This window comes from Phaseolus vulgaris, chromosome 6 (assembly GCF_051622355.1).
Source record: "Phaseolus vulgaris cultivar YP4 chromosome 6, ASM5162235v1, whole genome shotgun sequence".
NCBI lineage: Eukaryota > Viridiplantae > Streptophyta > Magnoliopsida > Fabales > Fabaceae > Phaseolus > Phaseolus vulgaris.
The window spans coordinates 36,447,147-36,474,403 of NC_143503.1; the positions used below are offsets into that span (position 1 = coordinate 36,447,147).

At 30.8% G+C, this 27,257-nt stretch overlaps 3 protein-coding genes across 3 annotated transcripts; all 3 read left to right on the forward strand.

Moving 5' to 3' along the window:
* The first annotated feature begins 2,201 nt into the window (after positions 1–2,201).
* On the forward strand, positions 2,202–4,099 carry LOC137832755 (uncharacterized). Its single transcript, XM_068641088.2, has one exon. The coding sequence runs from the start codon at positions 2,364–2,366 to the stop codon at positions 3,855–3,857; it is 1,494 nt and encodes a 497-aa protein (XP_068497189.1). The 5' UTR covers positions 2,202–2,363; the 3' UTR covers positions 3,858–4,099.
* A 4,213-nt stretch (positions 4,100–8,312) lies between these two features.
* On the forward strand, positions 8,313–11,404 carry LOC137832756 (beta carbonic anhydrase 5, chloroplastic). Its single transcript, XM_068641091.2, has 9 exons — positions 8,313–8,632; positions 8,739–8,809; positions 9,339–9,497; positions 9,582–9,630; positions 9,775–9,888; positions 9,999–10,052; positions 10,513–10,598; positions 10,691–10,793; positions 10,975–11,404. Exons 1-9 carry the CDS (start codon positions 8,567–8,569, stop codon positions 11,173–11,175), a joined length of 903 nt encoding a protein of 300 aa, XP_068497192.1. The 5' UTR covers positions 8,313–8,566; the 3' UTR covers positions 11,176–11,404.
* A 7,381-nt stretch (positions 11,405–18,785) lies between these two features.
* LOC137832760 (uncharacterized) lies at positions 18,786–19,338 on the forward strand. The gene has a single exon (XM_090304121.1). The coding sequence runs from the start codon at positions 18,872–18,874 to the stop codon at positions 19,178–19,180; it is 309 nt and encodes a 102-aa protein (XP_090160247.1). The 5' UTR covers positions 18,786–18,871; the 3' UTR covers positions 19,181–19,338.
* The last annotated feature ends 7,919 nt before the right edge of the window (positions 19,339–27,257 follow it).

Consider the following 27,257-nt stretch of genomic DNA (forward strand, 5'->3'; position numbering starts at 1 on the left):
AAATATCTCCTCATTTATACTAATTACAAGATTAAAAGAAAAACTAGACTCAATCTATACAAATTTAAGTTGTATTTCTTGTTTTACTTTAATTTATTCTACAATATGTTCCATACTTATTTAAAGTAAAAAGCAAATCCAGTTTAGAAGTGTTATGCAGATGAAGATGTCTTTAAAAAAGCAAAGAAAATTAGAGAGTTTCAAACTTGTATAAAAGAGTTCACGAAGATATATATAATTGTTAAAATGTAGGATACGAGTAGATAAATTTATACATTATATAATTATTAATTATATAAATTGATAATGAAAATTTATATGTATTAAAAAGAAGTTTTTTATAACTGATTTAAAATATTTATTTTTTATTTTTATAATTATAATAAATTTATACAATAAATTTGAATTTTTAGAAAATTATTGTATTTTTTTTATAATTGTGTTAGAACAGTACTATAACTATAAAAAATTCAATAAATAATTTTTGAATTTGACATGTCACAAATACGTGTTTTACTAGTGTTAATGTTCGATACATGTGGTACAAGTGTCATACGAGTGCCCAGTAGAAGAGTGATCGAGTTTCAAGGTTCGAATGATATTCCTGTTAGAAGTAACCACACTTTGCTCATCAATGTACAAAACCTGCACTTGTAAGTATGTGAAGAAATGAGACTCCATGCATGATTGCAACTACGACAACCACACTACACAACAATGTCTGTGATTATTACTATCTTGACAAACCATCTTCAAATCAAATCACATGCAGCAGAATCAAGACTTGTTTCTGGACATAATCAAACTATCAAAACCAATTTGCTGTCAAACAATGAATTCTTGATAGAACAGAAACAAGAGTTTTGGTTATGCAGAAGAGAAGAGGAAGAAAGACAAGACAACCCTGGACAGAACACAACAAGATTTTTTCTCCTCATCTTAACTTATCTATTTTATCCTTATAGTTAAAAATCACACATAGATTAAAGTTAAAAATATTTTTTAATCTATGTGTGTAACAAATATTTTTCAGAGCTACATTTGTTGTTAATTTATCAATCAAAGTAACTCCTTAAGAATATACATGAGATGGTAGATTATTTGAATGAATAAATTAACCAAAGGCATCTTATGAAGATGCTTCACAAGATTAGTTATCTTGCAAGTTGTAAATATATGTAAGTTTAATCATTGTTAAGAAGTCTAAAAACAAATACAAATACCACAAAAAAAACTCTATAACGCATATGAATAATAATGACGAGAGAGCGTTCTATTACACACATTAATTCATTTTTTTGCAATTTCTGTATGTTTGAATTATTTTCTTCACTCATTTAATTTGGTTTCAAATCCAATTTATTATTCTGTTCTTTAACATGATTTTATCATTAAGCATTTTGCTTTCAATCCAATCATTAATTAATGAAAAACTTTCGAATTTCTGTAATTGAATATGGATGGTAGAGGAGTTGCAAACATAATAATGAAATCACTGTTGTTTAAGATAAATGATTGGTATTTCAAATAAAATTGTAGTTTATTTATAGTCACGAGTTTGAATTTATATAAATATTGTTTGGTGGACCAAATCCTCTAACTCACCTCTTTTCTCTCACTGATATATTGATAATTTTCAATTTTTTCTATCAAAAACTTGCATCAATTTATGAAATAATTTTTTCAAAATATTTTTTTTTATATTTAAAAAAATAGCAGTTGACATGGTAAAATTCAGAAATTGAATGTGTTTCTGTTTGCGATGATTTAAAACAGGTCATTAAGTGGCAACATAGGCTGAAAAAAACGACAATGATGTTTGCGAGATATTTATTAAGGTAATAAAAGTAGAAAAAATATATTTAATATGTTTGAAACTATAAGAAATATTTAATTTGAGTACCTTGCATTAACTGCGTTCAATAAATACTTTGAGTACATTAATCAGTGTGCAAGTTACATTTAGTAGGTTGAAAAAAATATAAATAAAAATAACCATACAACGTTTCTAATTGACCTTGAACAGTAATATAATCTGTTTAAATAAATAATGTAAAGTGAGATAAAAAGAGAAATGTGGAAAAAGGAAAAGAAAAAGTGGATAAAAATAAAAGCGACAGCGTTTGATAGTCAAATGTGGGAAGGTGGGGCCCAGCGTGAAACACAGTTGTCTTTGTTGGAAGAAGGTGTATATATAACAGAGGAAGAGGAGAAGAAGAAGGTGGGCGAGGTCAATGTCGATGCTGGTTTGTGAAATCTGTTGTGGAATTACGAAAAGACCCTCTTGAATCTGTGAGTGAGAAGAGAGAATGTGAGTGAGAGAGAGCAGAAAGAAAGTGGTTTTGTTGCAGTTTTCGTTTCGAATGGAGGGCTACGGCGGAGGGAGTAGAGGGGAGGCGGAGCGCTGGCTCTACACGGCCAACAAGGTTTTGAGTGCACGTGACTTGCACGGGGCCCGCTCATTTGCGATACGGGCCCGAGAGTCCGACCCGAGATACGAACCCACCGAGCTTCTTTTGACGGTTATCGATACCCTCATGGCCGGCGAGGCCCGGATCAACGACCACCTCGACTGCTACGCCATTCTCCAAGTCCTCCGTTACACTCAGAACATCGACTATATCGCCGCCCAGTACCGCCGTCTCGCCGCCCAGCTCGACCCTCACCACAACCCGTTCGCCTTCGCCGCTCATGCCTTCACTCTCGTCAACGACGCCTGGTCCGTACTTTGCAACTCTGCCAAGAAAGCCCTCTACGACAACCAACTCAGGCTCCTCACTCAACCCCCTCCTCCTCCTCCTCCTCCTCCACCGCCGCCGCCGCAACCTCCCGCTTCTGCGGTTACGTTCTTCCCGATTCAACCTCCGCAACCGAACCTAAACCCGAAGCCAACCCCGTACCAAGTTCCTCAGCGGGAAAAAAGCCCCGGGCCTTGGGTAGAGGTGGAGGTGCCGAGTCGGGAGGACAATGCGAGCGAGTTGACTCGAGCGAGTGAGACCGGGAGCGAAGGGGAGAGTTTCTGGACCGCGTGCCCTTATTGTTGCGTTATGTACGAGTATCCGAAGGTGTACGTGGACTGTACGCTGCGGTGTCAGAGTTGTCGGAGGGGGTTTCATGCGGTGGTGGTACGGTCGCCGCCGGACGATGGTGTTGGTTCGTTTTCCGGTTGGGGTTTTTTCCCTGTGGGGTTTTCTGGGGATTTTAGAGACATTAACGGTTCTTCTTCCAATTGGAACCCTTTTTCCCCTTTGGTTCCCTGCGCTGTCAAAGGGGAGGAGATGCAGAGTAGGAAGCACCAGAAGGGGCCTTATGTTTTCTACGACGATGACGCATCTGCGGAGTTCGCGGAGGGTTCCGACACGACGGAGGATGATTCCGGCGATGATGATTGGCGCGGCGGGAAACAGAAGGGGATGGTGACAAAGAAGAGGAGGAGAAAGAGGGGGAGGAAGAGAAGCAATGGCGGTGGTGATGATGTTAGGAGGGAACCGATTGAGAGGCCTAGGAGAGGGGTTCATAATCATAGTGGTGGTTCTGGGAATGTTAATGGGAATGTGGAGAACGGTGAGGTTGCGGATGGTGATGGTGTTGCGGCGGTGCTAGATTCTAGTAAGAAGGGTGCATTGGGTGGTTCGAGGAGGAGGGGTGAGAGGAACTTGGGGAAGTTGGATTTGAATGTAGAGTTCAGCAATGAGGTGGAGGAGCCTTTGCATGGAGTGGATGAAGGGAATGAAAACGGAACTGGGAATGCTGAGGACAATATTGAAGGGATTGGGTTTTTTGAGGGGCTTGACGAGTTCCTTAGTAGCTTGCCCATTCTCAATGTTGTTGCAGATGACAAGGTTAAGGGTCATTAGTGCTAGCTATGCCACCCTGCTTTTTGTTGTGCTAGATCTTTACTTTCTTCTATGCATGTACTCATCGCACCAAATCATGCTGATGAGCTCCTTTTTTTCTTGTTATGTTAGTCTTTTAATAACTTGAGCCAAATACTTCCTCGCCAAGTTTTCAACTATCTGGGGAGTATTTATTTTCTTTCTCTCCTGTTCTGATCTGTTCTGTTCAGGAAGGGATATATTACTCATTCAAGTTTAATCTAGTCTCTCTCTGCCTCTGTCTCTCTCTAACAAACACATGCACTGAACAAGTAATAACCATGGGAGCTCGATTTGGAAACTGTGTGTGTGACAGTCATCTACTAACGCTGCTTGTGTGTAGCAGACTAACCATGTTTGTTAGTAATACCCTATATGCAAAACATTTCCCTAATGTATACATGCTTGCATTGTTTGTTATCATGCTTTATTGATTCATGTAGATGGCCATCCTAATTTCTGCTCAATGAGTGAGTCCTGAGATCTTTTCTCTTTTTTCAGTTGTATTGTGATGTTTTTATCTATTGGGTTCTTCTTTGCTAATTTTGTTTGTGGCTTTGCTCTCGTGTTTTGCAAGGGAAAGATGTTCTGAACAAGAAAAGTTTTTGCTCGCTAACTGTGCCCTCTGTTCCATGTTGTTAATGGGAAAAGTTGAAATTCTCTCAATAAGGTTTTACCTTGGAGCATTAGTGGTGGTGCTCCCACTCTGTCTTGTTGTTTTGGCCATGTCTAGTCTTTTTCTCTCTTTTCATTTCAGCAAAGCAGTGTTTTTTAATATGCAATGCCAACTTTGGGTCTTTGGTAGTAGTGTTAGATGGTCGTGGATAAGGGCACAGGCTTGTTTGTTAGAGATATCTTATGGTTTTTGTACTTCACCAAGCTCTTAAAAGTGGCAACTAACTGGTATTTGCCTACAAGTCCAATGGGGTCTATGTGTTTTGGTATATTATTATTCTCGGACAAATGCTAGCAAACACTCTGTAGCATACATTTTTTTTATAGTTTCTGCTGTGCATTTGAATCTTGGTCAGAAATGGTAGCAGAAGCCTGAAATGGATTCTGAAAGAATGTTTTGTTGAACAATCTCCAGTTTTCAATGTGAGTCTTTTTATATGCTTTCTTCTCAGCTTCTCTGTTCTGTCCATTTTTTCCTTCACGCCACTTTTTTAAAAATTACACTGAAACATTGACTTTGTAAATGACTTTGTTTATAAACTTTAATATCAGTTAATGGCAATTACTTCGTGCACCTAATGAAATTTGAACCTGCACCCGATTTTTTATGTGAAATGACAAAATTATCCTTAAATAAAAGGGAATGTATTTTTTATATTCCGAAATTGCTTTTCTAGAATTAAATTTTTATTTTCCAATTCTATTATGGAATTCCACTTCGAAAATACAAAAATCTATTCTGGATTTACTTTTCTAAAATGTATTTTTTAATTCCTGATTTTTAATTTCAGATGAATGGTAATTTTGGAAATTTCCAGATGTATCGGGTGCAGGTCACAATTTGTAAGGTGCAGAAAGAATTTGCCTCAGTTAATTTAGTTCCTTATATTTTTAATAGGACTGATCAACAGGCCAGTTTGGGCTAAGAAAAAAGCCCAATCTACCTATTTTCTTAGCCCAAACCTTTCCAAAAACCCGTTAGGGTTGGATGGTTTCAATTTGGGTGGGCTTTGATTAACCTTTTGGATTGGCACGCTTATGTACTTAATTAAGTTCAAATTCAAAATTATATTTTAGCCTTTTATTTGTATTTTTTTTATAAATTTTTAGTTTTTTAAACTTTTTAATATAAATCCATTAAACTTACTTCTACTTTGAGTATAAAAATACTTGTAGGCATATTCGATGTTAGGAACAAGGTATTTTAGTTAGGTAAGATATTTTGTTGTCCAAAAAATTAATGTTCGTAAGATGTCAATTAGTAGGTTTAGTTTTCTCAATGATTACTTTTGGGTAAAAATGTTAACTATTTTTTTTATTAAATTAGTATTTTTCGTATAATTACTTATGCATATTTTTTTTTTAAACTTGAAGTGAAAACAAGGTTAAATTAAGTTGTTTTCATAAATTATTTTAAAGAGTTCATAAAAAAATTGTAAACAATTTATAAATACATAATAAATTATTTTAAATCATTTCAACACTTAGATAAATGTTTATACCATAAAGCATATAAATAATCAATTTTTTTTAAAAAAATAGAGTTTTATTTAGTATAGTTTTTCTCTTGAATACGAAAATAGAGATTAACATAAAATTTTAGAGAATAAAGTAAGTCAATATATTATAAGTACCTTAGAATGTGCCTCAATCTATGCTTTTGGGATTTCATTATTTGCAACCATTGTATTCTCTTTCTCATCATTTCACACGTGTAATCCATATAATAAGAAGTCTTGGCTAAATGAGAGCTACAATTTCAAAGCCAAAGATTCTCTATTTTAAGCATTTGGAATTTTCCATGCTTTTTTTTTTTCTCTTGTCGTTTTTTGCTCTGTTTAGGTGGGGGAATAAAATAAAGATTTAGGATAAAAGAATACACAGAATTAAATAGATAAAATTATAGAAATAAAAAAAAAGTTGAGATCTACCAAATTTTATTTCATTGTTCTTAATTTTTTTAACAAATTCAAAAGAGAGAAATATTCCTTTCTTTTTTATTTTTGTCCTCTCTAATTCCATCCCTTTGTTTTATCATTCAAACATGAAGTTTTATCATTTAAACATGGAGTTCAATTCATGTATATCATTACCATATTGTTGTCCAACATGGATGAACTTGTTGGATATAAACTCTAGAGAATTTCTAAGGTTCTAATTCCTTGTCAAGTTAGCTTTTCCAAAGAATCTCAAGTTTACACCATCCATGTATAGTGATTAGATAATAAGACACCTTATATTTCTATTTTAAATATTGTTTCTCCAACTTTAGGATTTTAACTATTTTTTATTGATGTTTTATTGAAAAAGAGTGTTATTGTCCTAAGGTGGGTGAAGGAAAATTATTTTACAAATCAAGTTATGATTTTAAGAGGTGATTGTAGGGCTTGTCCAAGACGGGAGATTTACATATAAAAAAAATCTTCAACAATTAGGTCAATAAAAACATAAGAAATTATAAGGATATAAGTAAATAAAAAATTGAGTAAGTACTGATTATGAAATTGATTTGTATTTATAGGCATTTTTTAACTTGGGCTCATGTACTCAAAATAAATAAAATGATATATTAGATTACGAAAGTATATGTCATCCAATCAATTATTATTATTATATAAATTATCATTTAACTTCTTCTACTAAAATGTACTAAACAGTAAGAGCTCGATGTGTTTCACGACAGTTAAACATTGTCAACAAATCAACATATCTTTTAACGTGTACTCTCTCCACTACAAATCCTAGTAAAGAATTTGAATGCAGTTGGATAAATGTGAGGGAATGTCAAGCTTTTAAAAAATTGATCATTACAAGACATCAATCGAGCTTCCTTGGTTAACGAACACATTTCTAACCCGCCAATTTGCTACGTTGGCAGTGATGACGAATGGATCATCTTGTGCAATATTGTTGAGGAAAAAAATATTCATCTATGAAAGTGATAGGTGAAAAGGAATAAGGTGGTAGCAAACTCACCAAGTTTATACTTCAGAAATGTCTTTTCCTTGTTGAACTAAAAGTCTCTCCCCCTACAAATCCTCTTACTAAAGTATTGATTCTACCTCTGTTAGAATTTTGTTGAGGTTGTTCCCTGTTCCTATTAGGGCTCTAACATCACCCATTCTTGGTGGTTTCATCTGCCCCAACCATGGTAACATCCATTGTATTTTTCTATACTTGGACACTTCCACTTTTTGAGTCGAGCCTTCATGACATTTGGTGTGAAGAGATGAAAAGATGAAAGATTTGCTCTGATCGACTCATTCAACGGGGGAGTTGGAATCACCTTAGAGTTGTTACTGATCATATGTCCGAGTCTCCCCTTAGAAATACATTGACTTATCGTTTCTTTTAAATTATTACTCAAGTGACTTCTCGAACATCTCATTTTTTCTCTACAATATCAAAAGATGAATTTATTATCTCATATATTTTATCTAAATTTTCTCTCACACATATATATTATGCTAATATTATTATATCATTATTAATATTAAACGAAGAAATTATTATGTTAATGTATGTCACTCACAATAAAGAAAAATATTTACAAAACCTAATTATCTACTTATCACAAGAGACGAATAACAGTAGAAATAAGGTGTAAGATTGATCTGATATGATGAGAGGCTTATATCTGCATTTCCCTTTGGGGGGTTTTCACTTTCACCGTACATATGTAATATTCGAGAACTTTCCAAAAATTTACTTGGTCTTATCCTCTCGAGGGCCAAAATGGAATTGTGATATGTGAGATAGGTCAGAAAGTCAAAAGCAAAGGTTGAGAGAGTATCATCACCACATCATGGGTAACTGGTGGTGGAGGAACAAAGGAATAACCTTTTTCTTGTCCCTTTTACTTTTGTTTAAATACCTTGGTTTCTCCGTCTTTCTTGGAGGCAATCCAACAACACATGACTCTAACAAACTTCACCCACCAACTACTATTTTAATTCCCAACAAAACAATGCCTCTTTTATTCACTCCCCAACCTTCATTTCAGTTTCATTTCACTAATGGCAGTTCCTGCACCATTCTCTCTTTCCTCTGATGCCTTCGCTTCCAAACCTGCCACATCAACGGTATTTATTGTTGTGCACTCTCATCTCATGTGTTTTATTCTCTTACATGCCCGTTTTCTTATTCTGCTTTTGAATTCTGAGTGAACTGATCATTATAGTTCAGCAGATCTTGGGTTGTGCCGCGCCGAAAAAAGGGAACTTTGAGCATACCCATTTCAGATTCTTCACGGCATTTAGGTCAGTGCCCGTCTGCTTCCCCTGCTTCAATCGTGCTCGGTTTTCTTACTTTCTAGTCTTGTGTTGATTTTCATCTCTAGGGTGTTCGTTCCTTGCTAGTGTAATTAGCTGAAACTTCCAAGATCCAATCTTGACTTTGTTTTGAAGTATCATTGTGGTTTTTGTAAATATTAATCTAACAAAGATAAATGAAAAAGGTTGTAAACTTTGAGTCTCCCCTGAACATCGAGAGAAAAACGAATTTAATGGATGAAACTGAGTATTCTCCGTTCTGATCCCTTGCTGGTTTAGGTTGCAGAATTGCAGATTCCTTGTGCTTAATTGCTTATTGATATTGCAATTTTCTCTTGTTTCATAACTTTAAATCTGTTAATACACAATCTATTAATGAGTATGCAGATCTAATTTTCCTTCCGTGTAATCATTATGTTTTTGCAGCTATTTCTTAGAAGTAAAAACAATTAATTAATTGACCAATTCTTGCTTCTTCTTTTTTATGTCTATCTATATGATGCTCTAATGTTTGCAGGAGAAATCGAGGTTTCACTTTAAAGGCTTCAATGGGGCCTCCGGGATTTACAGAGAAACTTAAAAACAACAAGCTAAACACTTTAGCTGATGCTGAAGATGGGTGTGATGTATTTAATGACCTGAAATATAGGTTTTTAAATTTTAAAAAGAATTACTTGTAAGCTTCAGAAAGCCCTTGTCTGAAATGTTCATTTTTTATGCCTAATTTAGGCTGAAGCTTATATAATACTGTTTATGGCAGGAAAGATATTGATCAGTTTGAAACTCTTGCGAAGGTTCAAACACCAAAGGTAATTGACCTCTGTTTTCTGACTTCCTCTATATTACCTAACCACCCTTTCGGCCAAGCCTTTTGTTGTTTATTAGTTTGTCATTTATGGTTTGTTTCTGATTCCTTTCAGTTCATTTCAATTTACTAACAAAGGCCAGAACAGTTCATGGTTATTGCTTGTGCAGATTCTAGGGTATGTCCCTCTAATATCTTGGGATTTCAACCAGGAGAAGCATTCACGATTCGCAATATCGCTAATTTGGTTCCTACCTTTGAGGTACAAGTCTCACTGCTATGAATTTGGCTGCCTGTGTTGACCATATAATTATCATTGCTAATGTTTGAATGAAGAGATACCCTTCTTCTAATTCATTTTTCCCGGTGCAGAGTGGACCCTCAGAAACAAACGCCGCTCTGGAATTCTCTGTGAATACCCTTCTGGTAAGCATTTATTTACTTAAAAAGTGTAAGACAAGATTTATCCTCATCATTTTGAAACTTCTAATGCTTTTGTTAGTTCATCTATTTACTCATTCACATTTTCTTCTGGCGGATCGGGTAGTTTTCTGAAGTACAAAATGGTTTTTGTTAAATAATGATTGATTTTATGATAACTTCAACTTTTATGGAGAGATTGAATTTGAATATTTTAGTTTCAGAAATGAGGGAATGAGTTCTCTTGTTTTATTTATTTTATAGCAGCAATGCCAAGTTGATTGCAAAATACTTAATTGAAGTTGGGAACAAGTGAAGTCAACCGTTTTAATAACATCTCATGAGACAGCGTCTAGTACTTGGGGCTTGCAAGAAATTCTGCAAAATATTTGACTGCATAAGATTCTAATAGATTTCTAAATTACTGGTCCAAAAGCTCCAAGATTTGTTCTTACTTTCATTGCAGGTTGAGAACATCTTAGTCATTGGCCACAGCTGCTGTGGCGGTATACGTGCCCTCATGAGTATGGAAGATGATGATGTTGAAAAAAGGTGCTTATTTGTAGATTTTGGTTCTCCTTATGCTTTCTTGAATGAAATGTGACATACATTTCTAAATTGAAAATATATTTTTGTCCTTGTAGTTTTATAAAAAGTTGGGTCATTGGTGGGAAGAAGGCAAGAACAAAAGCCAAGGCTGCTGCTTCTAACCTCAGTTTTGATGAGCAGTGCACGCATTGTGAGAAGGTGATATATATATAAATATTTTTGTTCTTAGATTTGATGTGTGTGTATTATGTTTTCTATTGCTTTTTCATTTTGTTAATCCTTCTCCCCATTGTTATCATTAGTACGAACTAAGTACTAGGAGTCATGCAAAATGTTGAATACTTTGAAGTTTAATGCTTGAAATGTTCTTTTTATACAGGAATCAATCAACCATTCCTTGTTAAACCTACTCACTTACCCCTGGATAGAAGAAAAGGTGAAGAATAAAGAACTCTCTATTCATGGTGGTTACTACAACTTTATTGACTGTTCATTTGAGAAATGGACACTTGATTACCGGGGAACTAAATTGGAGGAAAATGGAAGAATTGCTGCCAAAAACAGAATATTTTGGTGTTGAAGTTTGCACTTCTATTTTGGTGTTGGAGTTTGCATTTTCGAAATTTGGTAGAATTTTAAGAAGCATAGGCCGGGTTATGTATTTTGTACTATTTATTAGATAGATAAATGGATTGATTTGAATAAACCCCTACCATGTCAGTGAGTCTGTCTGTTGTAGCATTTTGAAGAATCGTCAAGGTTATGTACTCTGGGTTTGATGAAATCTATGTTATTTTATTCCCTTCAAATATGTGTATATTATATACTGTTTTCCAGTAATCTACACGGCTTTTGTAAATGTTGTTTAAACCACACTTTCTTTTGAAGGATTGCCATTGCTTACTGTTTAGACGATTGCCATTGCTTACTAACTGTTTAGACCTACTTGAAACAATATAAACTATTCTTGTCATGATGAGTTCGGTTGTAATCTGAATGAGCTTTGAAGAGTCTCTCTTCCAAGGAATAAGAGGAGCTTCTGCAGCAAATACTATTACGCCAAGTCAATAATAACATAATTTTTTTGTGTATGTAGTGAAAATATTGAAGGTATGAGTTGAGATTACTCCAATGATCATCAATTTATCATCAATTTATAAGTTTTCGTGGATTTATATTTTGATGTTAGTTTCTCCATATTTTAATATGACATATTATAGTATTTTTTTATAAGATCTTAATGTATATAAATTAAAATATTTTTTAATATAATCAAAGTATTTATGTAATATAATAATTATGTAATATAATAAGAGATATTGCGTAAAAAAATTAAAGCATTTATATAACTAATTTATATAACTAATTGAGGATATTGTGCAGATAACTCGCTTTGATTGATGTCGAGATTATTTATCCATATTGTTATTAACGAGACCTTAAATGACCTTTACAAAAGATGTCAAACGAGATTCAAAGGCACATTTTTCATTTTCCATTTTCCATTTTAGCTCAACAAATGGGTTTATGCCCATTTTACTGCATTTTTGGCCTGTTCAGACAATGATCTGAGGACAGTTTTTTTCTGCACCGCTACATTTTTCTTTCTGTACCCTACATTTTTCTTCCTTCCTGCACCCCATAATTTTTTAAATCTCAAAATTGACCTTCACCTTTTATTTGAAATCAGGATCTGGGAGTATGCTACGAATTCATCAATCTGGAAGTGAATCATGTTTTTTATCGGGATGAGGAGGTGTTTCAGAAACAAAGTTTGCATAAATTGTTGATTTCTAGATTGCTGAATTCTAGGTTTTCATGATGGTTTTTTATTCTGGGATGTTTTGCAGTTTTTTATTTTGGATTAACACTGACATTTATGTACTATTGGAAGCACCAATCCAGGAGGTTACCAGACGTGCCAATCTGAAATTTTACCAGAAGCGCTAATCCAAAAATTTACCGAATTTCGTAATTCAAAATAAAAAAATAAATGTACAGTTTTTATGTCTTTGCACAACATTGTGGGGTGCAGGAAGAATAATGTAGGGTTGCAGGAAGAAACTGCTTGATCTGAGACCTAGTGTCACACGCAATCAGTGCTATTTGACCACCAAACGGACCAGCCTACTCGGTCATGGGTCGAGCAGGCCGGGACGATACAGATACCAAAGTCATAAATCATAAACTGTGATCTTCAATCTTCAATTAAAAAATATAAAGAAAGATTTCAAAATTACATTGACTGGATTATATCAAGTACACATTTTGGAACCATTTCAGAAAAAAATAATTTCCAAATAAATTCTGGAATACATAAATTAAAATTAGTATTTAGTTATTATGAATTTTTCATTTTAGAATATTTCACAAATTTATTATTATAGAATGCATTTTCAAGAAAAGTTTAAAACCTATTCCAATTTATTTTTCTCCCAGAATTTAAGAAATATAATGGATCATCCTTTTCTTTACGTTTTCTTTTCTTATTTTATATTCTTGATTCCATAATTAAACTTTATAGAATGTTTTTGGAATACATCTAAAGGTTTTTTTATTTGATTTTTCTATAAATTTGAAAAATGACTTCCAGATTAGATTACGTAATCCGAAATATTATAGAGGAACATTTTTGGAAATTCAAAAGTATATGGAGGTGAGAGAAGAAGCTATAGAGGTGTAGGAAGAAACAGTCCTAATCGGATAGTTGCACAGCCCGGACCAGCTGAAGACTATATATCAAGTAATAAATGAAAAATGAAAGAATAGACAAATTTTTAATGATATTTTTATACAAAAATTTTATTTTATTGATACAAATATATTTTTGATTATTTATAATTTTGTTTTTAACTTAATTTTAAATTGTTTCAATTTTTATTTATAGATTAATTAGTTTAATTATATTTTTAGCACAAATTACAATACTCTCTTTCATATTTTATATTTTACTATTAATCCTATACAATATTTTAAAATATTTCAATCAAATTTAAAATAAAAATGAACTTCACAATTTCACTATATGTTGATTTGAGTAGTAGTTGAAATATATAAATTGTAATAAAATCTACCTTATTTGGGATAAAACACAAATTTATTAAGCATTAAAAGGAAACAGGAATAATTATAAAAGAATTAGAAACTAGAGTTTTACAAGTTCTTGAAAAAACTTATTTACCAAATACCCTCTCCATTCAAAATAATAATATTTCTAACTTCTTAATTTTTTTAAAAAAATAATAGCTCTTTTAGCCTTTTTAAGATATTTTAAATATAGAAAAAAATGAATTTCCAACGACATCCTATTATTTGTATTGAAAAGAGAGACAGGATATTTGAAAAAGAGAAAGTATTTTTGTTTAAGTTTGTATATATGAAGTATTTCTTAAAGGTTTATTATGATGTTAAAATAATCATTTTGAAATAGAGAAAATAATATTTATATTTATATACGAGGTTAAATAAGATTTTTCACTAATAAAAAATTAGAAAGTAACTAAAATGAGTTACCCATTACAATGGAACGTGTATGATTGAATTAAAGTAGTATGATTTATAGTTTAAGTGAGAAAACGATTAAGATTTTCTTTTTAATAACTTGACGTAATATCTAAATTAAGTGTTATATTCTCATAAATTACATTTATTCAAGAAAGTTTCATCATCACGATTTTATCGGTAAAAAATATTTTGATAGGTTAAAAAAGAATGTTGTATTTAAACTGTTCCTGATATCGATTTCTCGTTTTTTTTTTAAAATAAAAGCTTCCATGTTAGGTATCACTATGCAACTTAAGATCTCAGCTAGGCTGACACCTCAAGTTACCACAATCATTTACCATCACATGAAAAAAGTATTATTGAACAAAAGAAAAAAGAAAGAAAATACAAAAATACGGGGACTAGACCAAAACCCATATCTTAACAAAAACGATATATAGGTAGACTATACTTATTCATAAAGAATTCTAAGAATAGACAAGGTGGAAGTCTATTATACCAAAGAAAAGGCTCTCTATGAAAAAATCCTAAATTAGCCAACTTATCAGCACACGCATTTCCTTCACGAAAAATATGAGTAACCGTAAACCTAATTTTCCCACAGTGAATAAGACAAGCATTCCATCGATTATGAAGCATCCAAGGAACAGTTGTCCTAGCAGTAAACGCAACATAAACGAAAGCAGAATCACATTCCAACCAGACTTCTCGTTAATATCTAGTTAATATGATATATTAACCATGTCGGAACAAATCATAATCTATTATTAGCTTGCAGTTTGAATAAGGATTTTCTGGGAGTTTTGAGTTATTAGACTAGTTTCAATACTAGAACTGAGATAACAATAATAAAAAGTATTGAGATTTAACTTTACCATATTTTTACTGAATTTTGCCACTTAACAGAAGCCTTTGATGAAATTAGTTAGAGGAACTTGGTTTCATGAAATTCATCAAGTTTGGTTGTTCACACCTTCTTGAACCATAAAATAATGTCACATACTCTTGATTGAATTTCAGGGATATAGCTGATTAGCTGGTTTTTCCTATTACATGATTCTTTAATAATTCTGTTATCCTTGTAACTTTTAGAACATGCATGTGTCGCAGTCTGCACATCAGCACATGAGAGTGTTTGCTGTTGGATTTAGACATTCATGTTGGACATACTTGTAAATACACAACAAATTGATTTTCTTGTATTCCATTTTTGTTTTGCTGCTCATTTTGTGTAATGGTGTCATGTGCTTCAAAAGGGTGTCCGAATCAGAAATTGTTCTTTTTCATGGCATGAAAGAAGACCATGTTCATAGCAGGAATTTTGTCCTCTGGTGTTTCAATTCAATTTCTTGATCTGATCAAACAGAGTGATGTAAATGCCTTATAAAGATAACTAACAGTACATCACTTTTATAATCTGATGGCACGAGAAATCATGTAAACGAGAAAAGGGGTTCAAATTCAATTGAAAATATAATTCTCTCCAAGAATAGAATGCTTAATCTTTGGTGCATACCTGAACAGGAATATTTACAAGTTTGAAAGATGGCATTTTCTGCTTCTAACTTTTTCAACAATGACTGGTCACACAAGGGTTTGCAGAGGCAATTATCCTACTACAATCAACACCCTATTGTCAAAAGTACCAAGCTTTTCAAAACATGATTCCATCACTTCTAACCCCAAATGCCACTACTACCACTGCTTATTCTGTAACAAAGCCATAAGTGCCTAAGTTTCTGAAAATCCTAATCCTCACCAGCCACTACACTCCTTAAACTAGAACTTTGTTCTAGTAACTTGTACAGTTTAATGTGTTTATTATTCATTACTTGTTGCCATTATAGGATTGCTCTATTGAGATTTCATTTGTACTTTATGTGTAATATTAAATTACACAGTGTAGTTTGTAGTCAGTTCTGCTAAAGCATATTGATTGTATTCACTATTATATCAAGTTTTCAAATCTTCCAGTCCAATAAAATCTTAAAATTCTGCATGATATAGTTATGAATGCAAAAAATTCTTCCAATGCAGCCAAATTAAGTTATCGCACACGCTTTTAACTCCATCTATTTGTATTTATTAAGAAATTGACTTTAAGCCTAACAAAAACTCATAAAATCGACTTATAAAACGAGGTTTGCACCCACTTATAAACTATGAAATATACTAATTTTTAGTCGATGTTAAATCTTCGACTGTATTATTTCCAGATAAGTAAGAGCTGAGTTGTAGGATTCGTTCATTATCCATCCATACACCATACAGAAATTATCCAAGCATTCATGGCTATATTGCATTTGTCTACATTATTTAGAACTAAAGAACAGTTGAGGTTCTAGATGCACCACACTGTATTGTATGCATTTCAATTAAAACTCTCTGTAATTTCATCCTCCCAAGTAGAGGCCACCTGCTGTACAGCAAGGTGATCAATACTATTCCTTCTGACATTTTAGAATCAGCCACTTCTGGTTTCATTATCACTTCTGCAAATTGCACATGTTTTTTACTAATACAAGCTGTGCATCTTAGGTACTAAAAGACAAGAATTTTGAGTATTGAAGATTATTACTTCTCATTAAAATATTTTATTTCACCCTGACATAGTTAATCATTGAAGATGGAAATCAAATCCCGAAATTCTGAATGTTACAATCAAAGGGATTTTATGTTGTGGCATACTATAAGTAGTATGCATCTGTTTCAGTAGTTTCATAAAATTTACTGAACTGCCAACTATTTTGAGATAAAATTTCTTGAAATAATTAACATGTATTTGATCAAGTATATGAGTAATTTAAAATAAATAAATAAATAAATAAATCTGGCTATGGAATCTAGCTGTACATAGCAGAGAAGAAGCTGATAGGCTGGTGTTCATGTGGCTTAGAATACTATCATGATAAGTTGAACAAAAGCCACAAGTTATCCACAATGGGACAACTTACTCCACTATGTTCTTTTGGTTTATTACATGTGCAAGCCTCATTCTGTGGATTTGACCCTCCAATATGACAAAATGTTTCATTTTATCGTCTGCTAAAAGAAAAGCTGGAGCCAACGAGTTCTTATCTCCATAGCTTCTGGCCCAAAACTTTCAGGCTAAAGTTTTTTGTTGTCACTTCCCCTCCTCCACTGAAGTGCCAGCACAACATTATTATTATTGTTGTTATCCAAAGTATGAAATAGGTATGAGTACTTCATTCAGACATCGTAGAGGCACTGCATGCTAATACCATGTTTTGTGTGGAATTGCATGCATATACCCGCGAATGCTGGTTTAATACAGATGTTATTGAGCAAACCTACACCTAGGGTCTTTCAGATTACTACGTTGTTTCACCAGCACATCCAAACTATGCATCGTTAACCAAAAAAAGTTGCTTTTCTGGTTGACTCAAACATTGTGTATGGACAGATAATTTCACAATTTTAAAAATATCTCTTGTTAACACAGAATGAAAAAGACTTATACATCTGTCTAAAAAATGTCTTACTAATGCTCAGAAAAAAGCTCTACATGACATCGACCTCAAAGAATAATCCTGCCAACGTTGCCAATTAAAACCTGATTAAGTAAAATAAAATGGATGTTTGCGTCATTAAAAATCTCACTTGTATAGTGTGTAATTAAAATTCTACCTTATATATTTGATTTTAATGTGCTTAAGTTTTTTGGTATTAATACTTATAAGGGTAAAGTTCTATCTTCTGTTCGATGAGAGTTTCTTTCTCTAGGTTGGTTAAAATAAATAATGATGGTACTCTATCTAGTTTTACTACTTGTGGTGTTATTTTTCGTGGATGTATGAGGGAATTTATTGGTGGTTTTTTTGCTTTCCTTGATGTTCATACTACTTTGTTTGCTGAATTTTATGAAATTATACATGCTATTGAACAAGATCAAAAGATGGATTTTACTATTTTATGGCTTGAATGTGATTTTGGTTTGGTTTATGCTGCATTCACTGTTATGACTAATGTTCATTGGATGTTTTGTAATAGGGGAAACACTTATCTTAACTATTGTAAAAAAATCAGGTTTAAAATTTCTCATATTTTTTGTGAAGGTAATGCATATGCTGATAAACTTGCTAACTTAGTCTTTATTCATAAAGAGTATTTTCATTGGTATAACAAGTTTTTATTTAATTTTTTCTTAAATTTTTTATTAATAGGTATAAATTTTACATATGTTATATTTTTGTTAATATATGAGTTTTGGATTAATCTCCCATATTTTCTTATGTTTCATTTTCTTTTAATAATATTTTTTATGTGGTGACAGATGACTGTTGTTACTTCAAGTTTTATAGTAATAGCTGAGAGTTTTTATTAAAATAAATAAATAAAAAGGAAGTTTAAGAGTGTCTTTGGTTAAGTTTTTTTATTAAAAACTAAGTGTTTATTTTGCTATAGACGTGAGGTTGAAATATTGCAATGTCTTGTGTCATTGACATGATGTGTATTTTGAGATTCACATCAGAACATTGGCACCCGAATCCTTGGTAACATGATTTTTAAGTAGATGTTGATATGATTAATTTTTGTTGACAGTATTCATATGGTATTAAAGAATTTATACTTAGTTTAACTGTCAATACCTATCTTAATACAAGCCAATAATGGGTATCCATGTGCAGCAGGATTGAGCCTTATCTCATCTATAAAAGGCCACACAAATGACATCAAAGAGACCACATCCACCTCAACCTTACCAAAGCCAATTTTCTTTACACTATTGACTAAGTTGTGTAGCTCCAACAATGGGTTGTAGCAGCATGTCAATCCTTTTACCCCTTCTGCTTCTGACATTTTCATCCATCATCATTGACTCAAGGGTTGCAGAGGCACGTCTTCTGCCAAAATCAGTCCTTCCATTGCCTTCCGCAGTTGAGTTACCATCTCTGCCGGTGCCCCTCCCAAGTGTCCCAGCTGTGCCACTTCCTAGCTTGCCACTTCCTGCTGTGCCACTTCCTGACGTGCCAGTTCCTAGCTTGTCACTTCCTAACGTGCCAGTTCCTGCTCTGGCAATTCCCAAGCTAACAGCTGAAGGCATCAAAGTAATCCCATGAGTACCTGCACTTCCTCAAATCTATCCCTCACTTTCATTGTTACTCGTTTAATGTACTGTTATCATTTGTTGTTGTTGCAATCCTAGGTGCTTCTGTTCGCCTTTAAATTGTACTGTCATTCATTCAAGTATGTAATGTTCAGTTTTTATGTTGTTCCAGATTTTGTGTCAGTTTCTAACTAAACCAGTCTGAGAGAAAAAAACTATGGATGACATAGACTGCTACTAACTTGGGGGATCACATTGATACAGAAATAACTTTATTAAGAAAATTCTCCATCAAACACAAGAGTTTATTATTTGGTATCAAGTAACGAAATTTAAGTCTAATTAACTCAATCCTACAAAGGTTTATACCACTATTTATATGGTAGATGTCAATCTAATCTAAGATGTGTAATACATTTTCTCACCAAGGATACCTAGTTTGAGTAGTTTGAGAATTTAGATAAATTTCATAGTCTCAATTATTATCGATTGTGATTGACTTTATACCATATTAAGGCATATAAAGATAATGTAATTTAAGTTTAATTCAATCTTACAAAACCAATTCATCAAGGTCTAAGACATATGATCCGTTATTGAATTCTTCTTAGTCCGACACTTGATATGTCCAGTCCTCAATGTGAGGAGACGTGTTCGAGAATTCACATAAACTATAAATATAAGTGAGTCTAAACTCTATCTTACCGATCGAATTGAATTACACTTAAATTTTACTTTATAAGAATCCTTAAGAGACTATTATAATCAAGATTGGTAATTCTATTATCCTATTCGCTATTAGAGTTTTCTGGATTTTCATGTTCTATATGTTCTAAGTTAATATGTTGAATACATCAACTAGTGATATAGTCAAATTATAATATATAACTTGATACAAGTAAGTTAATTTTATGAGATTGAATTATATTTTTATTTTTCAATAAGTGAAAAACTTGTGGCCGAAAATATTAACTAAGTTTTCTTCTTAAAATGATAAACAAGTTTAATTGGGTAACTATTAAGTTTGTAAAAACAAATTTTTATTTTTGCTCTATAATTCTCAAAAGATAAGCTTTTGTATTTTCAAATTAGCATCCTTAAAGATGCACTCACGTTGAAATATTTTAATGTTTTGTGTGACGCATAAACATATTTTTATGGATAGTGTTTACCTGTTAGCACAAATATATCTTTTTTGCTGAAGACTTTTGAACTTAAGTTTTAAAGATATGCCTTAGACATAAGTAGCTGCATAGGAAGATTTTGAGATGGAAATCAAAATATGTGTTTATAGAAAGCCTTTCCAATAACATACGTTACATTTGATCTTTTAAGATACTTTAAATGTTCGAACAGAAATCTAAAACAATAAATGTTTATGCCAAATAAGATTTATAGGAACAAATTATTAATAAAACGGATGAATTATTCGTCCTAATAACCTAATATAAAAACATTATATAAAGCTGGGAAACTGTATGATTTATAGGAGAGTTGTTTGTATATAGATTTAAATTTTTTCTTTCTTAAAATTAGCGTTTTTAAAATTGTGTTTTCAGTCTTTATATTTTTAAAATTAATATATTTTTTAATTCACTTTCTATCTCTGAAGAGGAACTAAAAATCAAGATTTTATATAATTGATTAAATATAAGATGAAATCATGAAATTAAATAAATTTCAAAATTTTAAAAAGTAAAAATATAGTTCTTGTTATGTAGTGTGCCACTCGCTGTCTGAGTAGCAGAGATGAACGTGTTATGCATGTGGGTGATGTGTTTGCATTTGAGTTTAACAATTATACTGTGTGGAAAGTTCCACATATCCTCACCGTCAAAAATAATTCGTGACCGTCAGATCGAATGGTCGGAATGTTATGATGAAAACCTTCTCATTCTGTAAAGAAAAAAAATACACTCGACAACCTAAAATATTAATATTTTAATTAAATTTCTTTTATCTTTAAATTAAAATACCAATATATATTATTATATTACCAAAATAATTATTAATTGGGTGTAATTTGTTGGTGAGTATCAAAGTATAGTTTTCCTCTTTTAATATATGTTGTATATATTTTATTAATATTTATATTTAAATTAAGTATTAGGTTGTGAATGTTTTATTAATATATATATATATATTGATATTAATAGATAATTAAAATAATAAATTAAATTAAATTATTAATAATAAATAAATTTATCATACTACTTTTTCATCAATTTAAACTCTTCTTCTTTCAATTTAAACAATTTCAATTCACACATTATCTATCTTCACTCTATTTTTTTTTTCACTTTTTCTCTTTTCATCATACTATCCAAATAAATAAAGACTTAATTTTAATAGTTAAGAATATATACTACACATCTATTGTTATTTAAAATATAACTAATTATTTAATAGTTAATTTTAATAGTCTTTATTTATTGTCATTCATTCAATTAAGGTTTCATGTCTCTTTACTTCATGTACTTCAAAACATCTATTGTTATTGGATACATACACCTTCCACTCTCTTCAAAGCCACCTTCTCTTTATCTTTCTTAAAATAATATAACACTAAAACGAAAAAATTATTAAATAATAACAAAGAGAAAAAAATAATTATTTACTATATTAACTAAATTAAATATTAATTAAAAAATTAAAAAATTATTAATATCCAATATGGTTTTTATTATTAATAAAATATTATAAAATTATTTATTAATATTTAAATTAGTTATCAAAGTTTTAACTACTAATATTTAGATTATAAATAAGTATTTAAAAAACTAATACAGATTAACTTAGAAGATAAGTAGATAGTAAGTAAAATTTTAATAACTAATAACTAAATATCAATTATTTTATTTTGATTAATAATAAAAATTACTTTAAAAACTAATAATTTTTTATTTTTTAAAATAGTCTTTAATTTAATTAATATTGTAACTAATTATTTTAGTCTCTAAAATTAGTTTCTATTTAATTATATTATTTTAATATCATAATTTGATAAAATAAAAAAAAATGTTAAATATATTTGACACCAAACAGTTGTAGGAATTAAATTTAACTTAATAACTAGTATATCCAAAAGAAAAAGTTTAGTAAGGTTCTAAAAAAAATATATTCAAATAAAAATTAATTTCATCTTATTTATTAAAATATTTTAAAATATTCTTTATTTAACTGAGATTGTATTTCTCATTAACCTTCACCTCACACACATAATTTCAGTAGAGTAAAATTTAAGACAAGTATTATCTTCAAATAAGATCAGTAATGTTGATTAATTTTGTTAATTAAAGTCAATTTTTTTAACTTATAAGTCTAGACGTAAAGCAAGTAGTTTACAATATTACATACGGATATAATTATTATGTAACTTTGACATCATAAAATAAAATTTGCAGTGAATGAGATTCAAAACCAGTTACTTCATTAATCAAAAAAAATTTAATCACTACCACAAACAAATTCTGTAGTATTATCATGATTTTTATTATACTTATTATTATTAACAATACTAATAATATTAATATAATTTATATTATTATTACTAATATAATAATAATTATTATTAATATGTATAAATTATATTAATAATAATAAAAATAATAATATAATCAAAGAACTTGTTTGGTCGAATAGTTAATGATTCTTTGAAAAGACTTGATACATAATTTAAGAGACGACAAGTTAGAAAAGGATGTATCAGTTCTTGGTATAGAAACCTTACTCAATCTAAAAAAAAAATATCTTTTGAAAATAGACAAACATTTCTGAAAGCAATATAGATATTTTCCAAAAGGTTTACTGGCTCATCGAGTACAAAAGACACGTGTTTTAAATGAATATATAAATTAAAAGTATATTTTTGTACAAAGAATAAAATTAATCTAATGAAAAAATCCCATTTATGTAGGTTTTTTTATGATTCACTGTGAAAGCTTATGTACTGATAGGGTAAAACCGAGAGGTTCATGCCGAGAACTACATAGTATAACAATTAAGATGATTAAGTTAAAACCGAGAGGTTTTGACCGGAAGCAATAAAGACAAGAATAAAAGAAATATAAAAGTTGTAAAAGCCTAATTAGATAAAAACTTGCAAGAGGGGTGCACAAATAATAAAAAAGGTGCAGAAAGAAAGCCGAAGAGTAAAGGGGGAAAGCCCATTAAAGAAACTCTATAAATAGGAGTTCAGAGATAGAAAGAGGTAAGAGTGATTTTATCTGATGAACGTTAAACCTTTTCTGACTTTGGCATCGGAGCGACTTGCAGGTACCCCCCACCTGTTGTGAGGAGAAGCCGAGAGCACCAGCCGAGAGGAGAAGCCGAGAGCACCAGCCGAGAGGAGAAGCAAAGAGATTCCATTAAGGAGTACCCGACCCAAGATTGAAGGATTAGTCTTGATTAACCCATTTCAAGTGTTCTTGGTCCTTGTTGTAAGAACAGCTTCAGTTAGCACTAATTATCTCTTTAGGATTACGTAGACATATTTGGATTGAAGTGAAAACACGAAATTTTAATTATTTAATTTTTATTAGTTTGAAAAAAAAATATTAGGCTGTGTAAACAATAAGAAAATTAGTAGGTTGTCTTTTACCTTTACCAAATTGAAGACGAGGAGGAATTGTTATGGGTTTGAAAAAAAAGAGAGAATATTATAAGTTATGTAAAACAAAACAATAAATTATTAGGTATTGGGTATTAGCTTGTCGTTGCTCATTACTTAACTGAGTAGCATTTTTAAATCTTCAAAAATGAGTGTGATTTTTTTTTTCTTGTAAACTTTCTTTAAGTCCCAAGTTAATTTGAAATGAATGTGTTTTAATTTTTTATGTAAAATTTAATTTTTAACAGATTTAAAATTAATAGTGTTTTTTTTATTTCCTTTCAAATGAGTTTATTCAAATTTCTTTATTTTTTATTTATTTATTTATTGAGGTATAATATTTCAATTATCATCAAATATAAAATTATTTTAATACTAAAATATATTTATAAATAAAAATAAGCTAATAGTAATTTTTAATCAAGATCCATATATTTTTCAGTAAAAGTTTGTCGAAGATTTTTTAATTTATATTGACAATTTTTTTATTAACAATGACCCAGGTCATATCATATCATTTTTTTTATCAACACTAAAAAATAAATAAATGAAAACCAGTTCAGAAATGGTCTAACCCTTATACATAAAGATTTAGCGCCTTACCAACTTTCAAAAAACACCTTCCAACTTAAATAAGAAACAACCAAAGCAACTCAAGAAAGCATTAAACCACCAACTTCATACAATCCACTGGATTCAAAACTCAGTTGTTAACATGTAATTAAATAATTCTTTTCTATATCGACTAAAAAATAATTTCAAATCTGACAATTTAAAAAATATTCTCCCTCCTCTCTTTACTCTTTCTTTTACTAGTAACTTTCTCCCTCAGTCCTTCTATTTATACTAAAAATTGAATTTATTTATTTATTCTTTTACAGCATTCAATGAATGTGAATAATAAAAATGTGGTAAAATAATGAGAGGATTGAGTAGGTGGTGGTGTATAAAATGGCAGTAGCAGGTGATGCATAGCACAGGAAATTGTTGGTAGCTTGAAGAATGGGTTGTAGCAGGTTGTCTTTGATTTTACCTCTTCTGCTTCTGACATTTTCATCCATGATAATTCACTCCAGGGTTGCAGAGGCTCGTCTCCTACTAAAACACCTCTTTCCACCGCATTCTCAAGATGGTTTACCGGTTTTTGATTTTGGCTTAATCCCAAGTTCCACATCGGTGGATTCATTGTTTGGAAAGGAGGTTTGAAGATTATAAATTAAACTCTCCTTCTTCACTGTCATATATCCCAATTTGTAATATCTTTTTCCATAATAATAAAAGTGAATTGTTTTCGTTGTGCTCGTAGATTAGGTTAAATTGACCGAATTCCGTTAACAATTTTTTAGTGTATTTTTTCTCTTTATCTCTTTTATTATTCTGCTCTGTTTATTCAATATTATTTGTCGGATAGCTCTGTAAGGATTCTGTTTTATGAAAAAATTAGCCGTTTTTCCCAACGTGCCACTCCCAGATATCCCCAACCTCCTCCCACATCCCAAGATAACAGTTGCAGGCGTCAAAATAATCCCATGACACTTCCTCAAACTGTTTCTTCTTCTTCCACTCCCAAGCTGCTTCTCTTTTATGTTTCCTTCAATTACATGTAATCTTCAGTTCATATGTTGTTTCAGTCAGTTTGGTTGAAGCTGTGATTTGTAAGATTGTATCAGACTTCTTGTCTTCTACTTCAATGAATTCTGTAATTTCTTTCTCGTACAAATCTTCCATTTCTGAATACTTTCACAGTTGTGGAGGCACAAGTTTCTTTCAATATCTCCTAATTATGCTATTTTTTTAGCTCCGTCTGTTTTCTCTTTCGTAGGATTCATTCACCCTCTACAGACATTCTTTTTGTCATCATGGCTACTAATTTTCATCATTCTTTACAAATTCCAACTAAAATTATATTCTTACATCGATTCTTCTAAGATATATACACATCCAATATTCTTACCTTAAAACTACAAATTAATTTGATGTGATCTGAATGACTAATTATGTTATTATTAGTAAATGGAAGACTCAAATCTCTTACTTAGTCTTAACTGTATCTGATGCTGAAAATCATATTTGAACTAAAATTAAAATATTTCATAATATATAAAAAATACAAACTTTATTATAAATTGGTTGTTTTATAAATTTAAGTGTGGCTGGAAACAATTTGGAGCCAGACATCTCTACTAACAGTAGGTTTTGCAACAACCTAAGATTTTGAGATATGGAAATCAAGATATATGTGTTCACAAAGCCTTTCCAAGAACACACATTACATTCTATCTTTTAAGATATTTAAAGTGCAAGAATTTAAAACAATAATGTTTATGTAAAATAAATTTATATAGGAAGTGTACTCTTTTTTTTTTCTCATGAAAGGAATATAGTTTATTTTATTAGAGAGTTTTTTTTATATTTTATGCTGTTATTTTGGGTATGTAATTATTTTTTATAATCATCTTATCTTTGGTGTTTGGTATTTTTTTTTAATAATGATGTTTCCTATTGTATTATGTGTGTATAGGGGTTGGAATATTCTTTAAATACTTAAAATAATTCATTTATTCTTAGTAAAAAAAATATAAGAACTATACTTAGCCACAATCATACACTAAAATTAAATAATAAAGATAATGATTAAATATTCTTAATATAACTAATGATTAAATAATATTAATAATAATTTTTTTAAAGCCTTCTTATCTTAACCATCATAATTTGAGAAAGACCTATAAGAAATACACATTTAATCTTTTATATCTTATACTCTAATATTTCTTTGATTTGAGTGTAGAATTATCTTCTATTTTCGACCAATATCTTGAAAGTTCAATCTAGAGCGCTAATCTTAACAGAAATAAATTGTTATGAATTATTCGTCGTAATAACATAACAACATAACGTAGAAAATTATATAAAAACTGGTAAAGTGTACAAGTTATAGGAATGTTATCTGCATAGAGATTCAAATACTTTTTTTTTTTAAATTAGTGTTTATAAAATTTTACTTTTAGTTTATAATATTTTAAAAAATAATATATTTTTAAGGTATTTTCGGTCATGATGAATATGAAAAAGATACTCTAACATTTAAGTAAGTACTCTCTGTAAATAATGTATACTGTATTGATTAAGGCGTATTTTGCACTTATGTAAATGATTTATTTATAGTGTTTAGTTATAATCTCTTGTTGTGATGAGTCGAATCAATTAAATATCAGTTGCTAATTGATTTATAACATGATTCATAATTTATAGAGATGTATATTGGTATGTTAGTATATTAGTATATTGATGTTATCTTAGGACATAATCATAATTCGTAAAGAGTTTTCATAATTATCATTGTTGTCATAATTCATAAGAAGTTTGGTCGGTTATTTTATATAATTTATAAAGATTAAAGATGAGATAAATAAAATAAAGATTAAATTTAAAAAAAGTAAAACATAATTCTGGTTACCCAATGTCGCTATCTGTGTAG

Coding starts and splice junctions, on each gene's coding strand:
- LOC137832755 (XM_068641088.2), top strand. CDS start 2,364: ATGGAGGGCTACGGCGGAGGGAGTAGAGGGGAGGCGGAGCGCTGGCTC.
- LOC137832760 (XM_090304121.1), top strand. CDS start 18,872: ATGGGTTGTAGCAGCATGTCAATCCTTTTACCCCTTCTGCTTCTGACA.
- LOC137832756 (XM_068641091.2), top strand. CDS start 8,567: ATGGCAGTTCCTGCACCATTCTCTCTTTCCTCTGATGCCTTCGCTTCC. Junction 8,633..8,738: donor CCAAACCTGCCACATCAACG/GTATTTATTGTT, acceptor ATAGTTCAGCAG/ATCTTGGGTTGTGCCGCGCC. Junction 9,498..9,581: donor AATTTTAAAAAGAATTACTT/GTAAGCTTCAGA, acceptor TGTTTATGGCAG/GAAAGATATTGATCAGTTTG.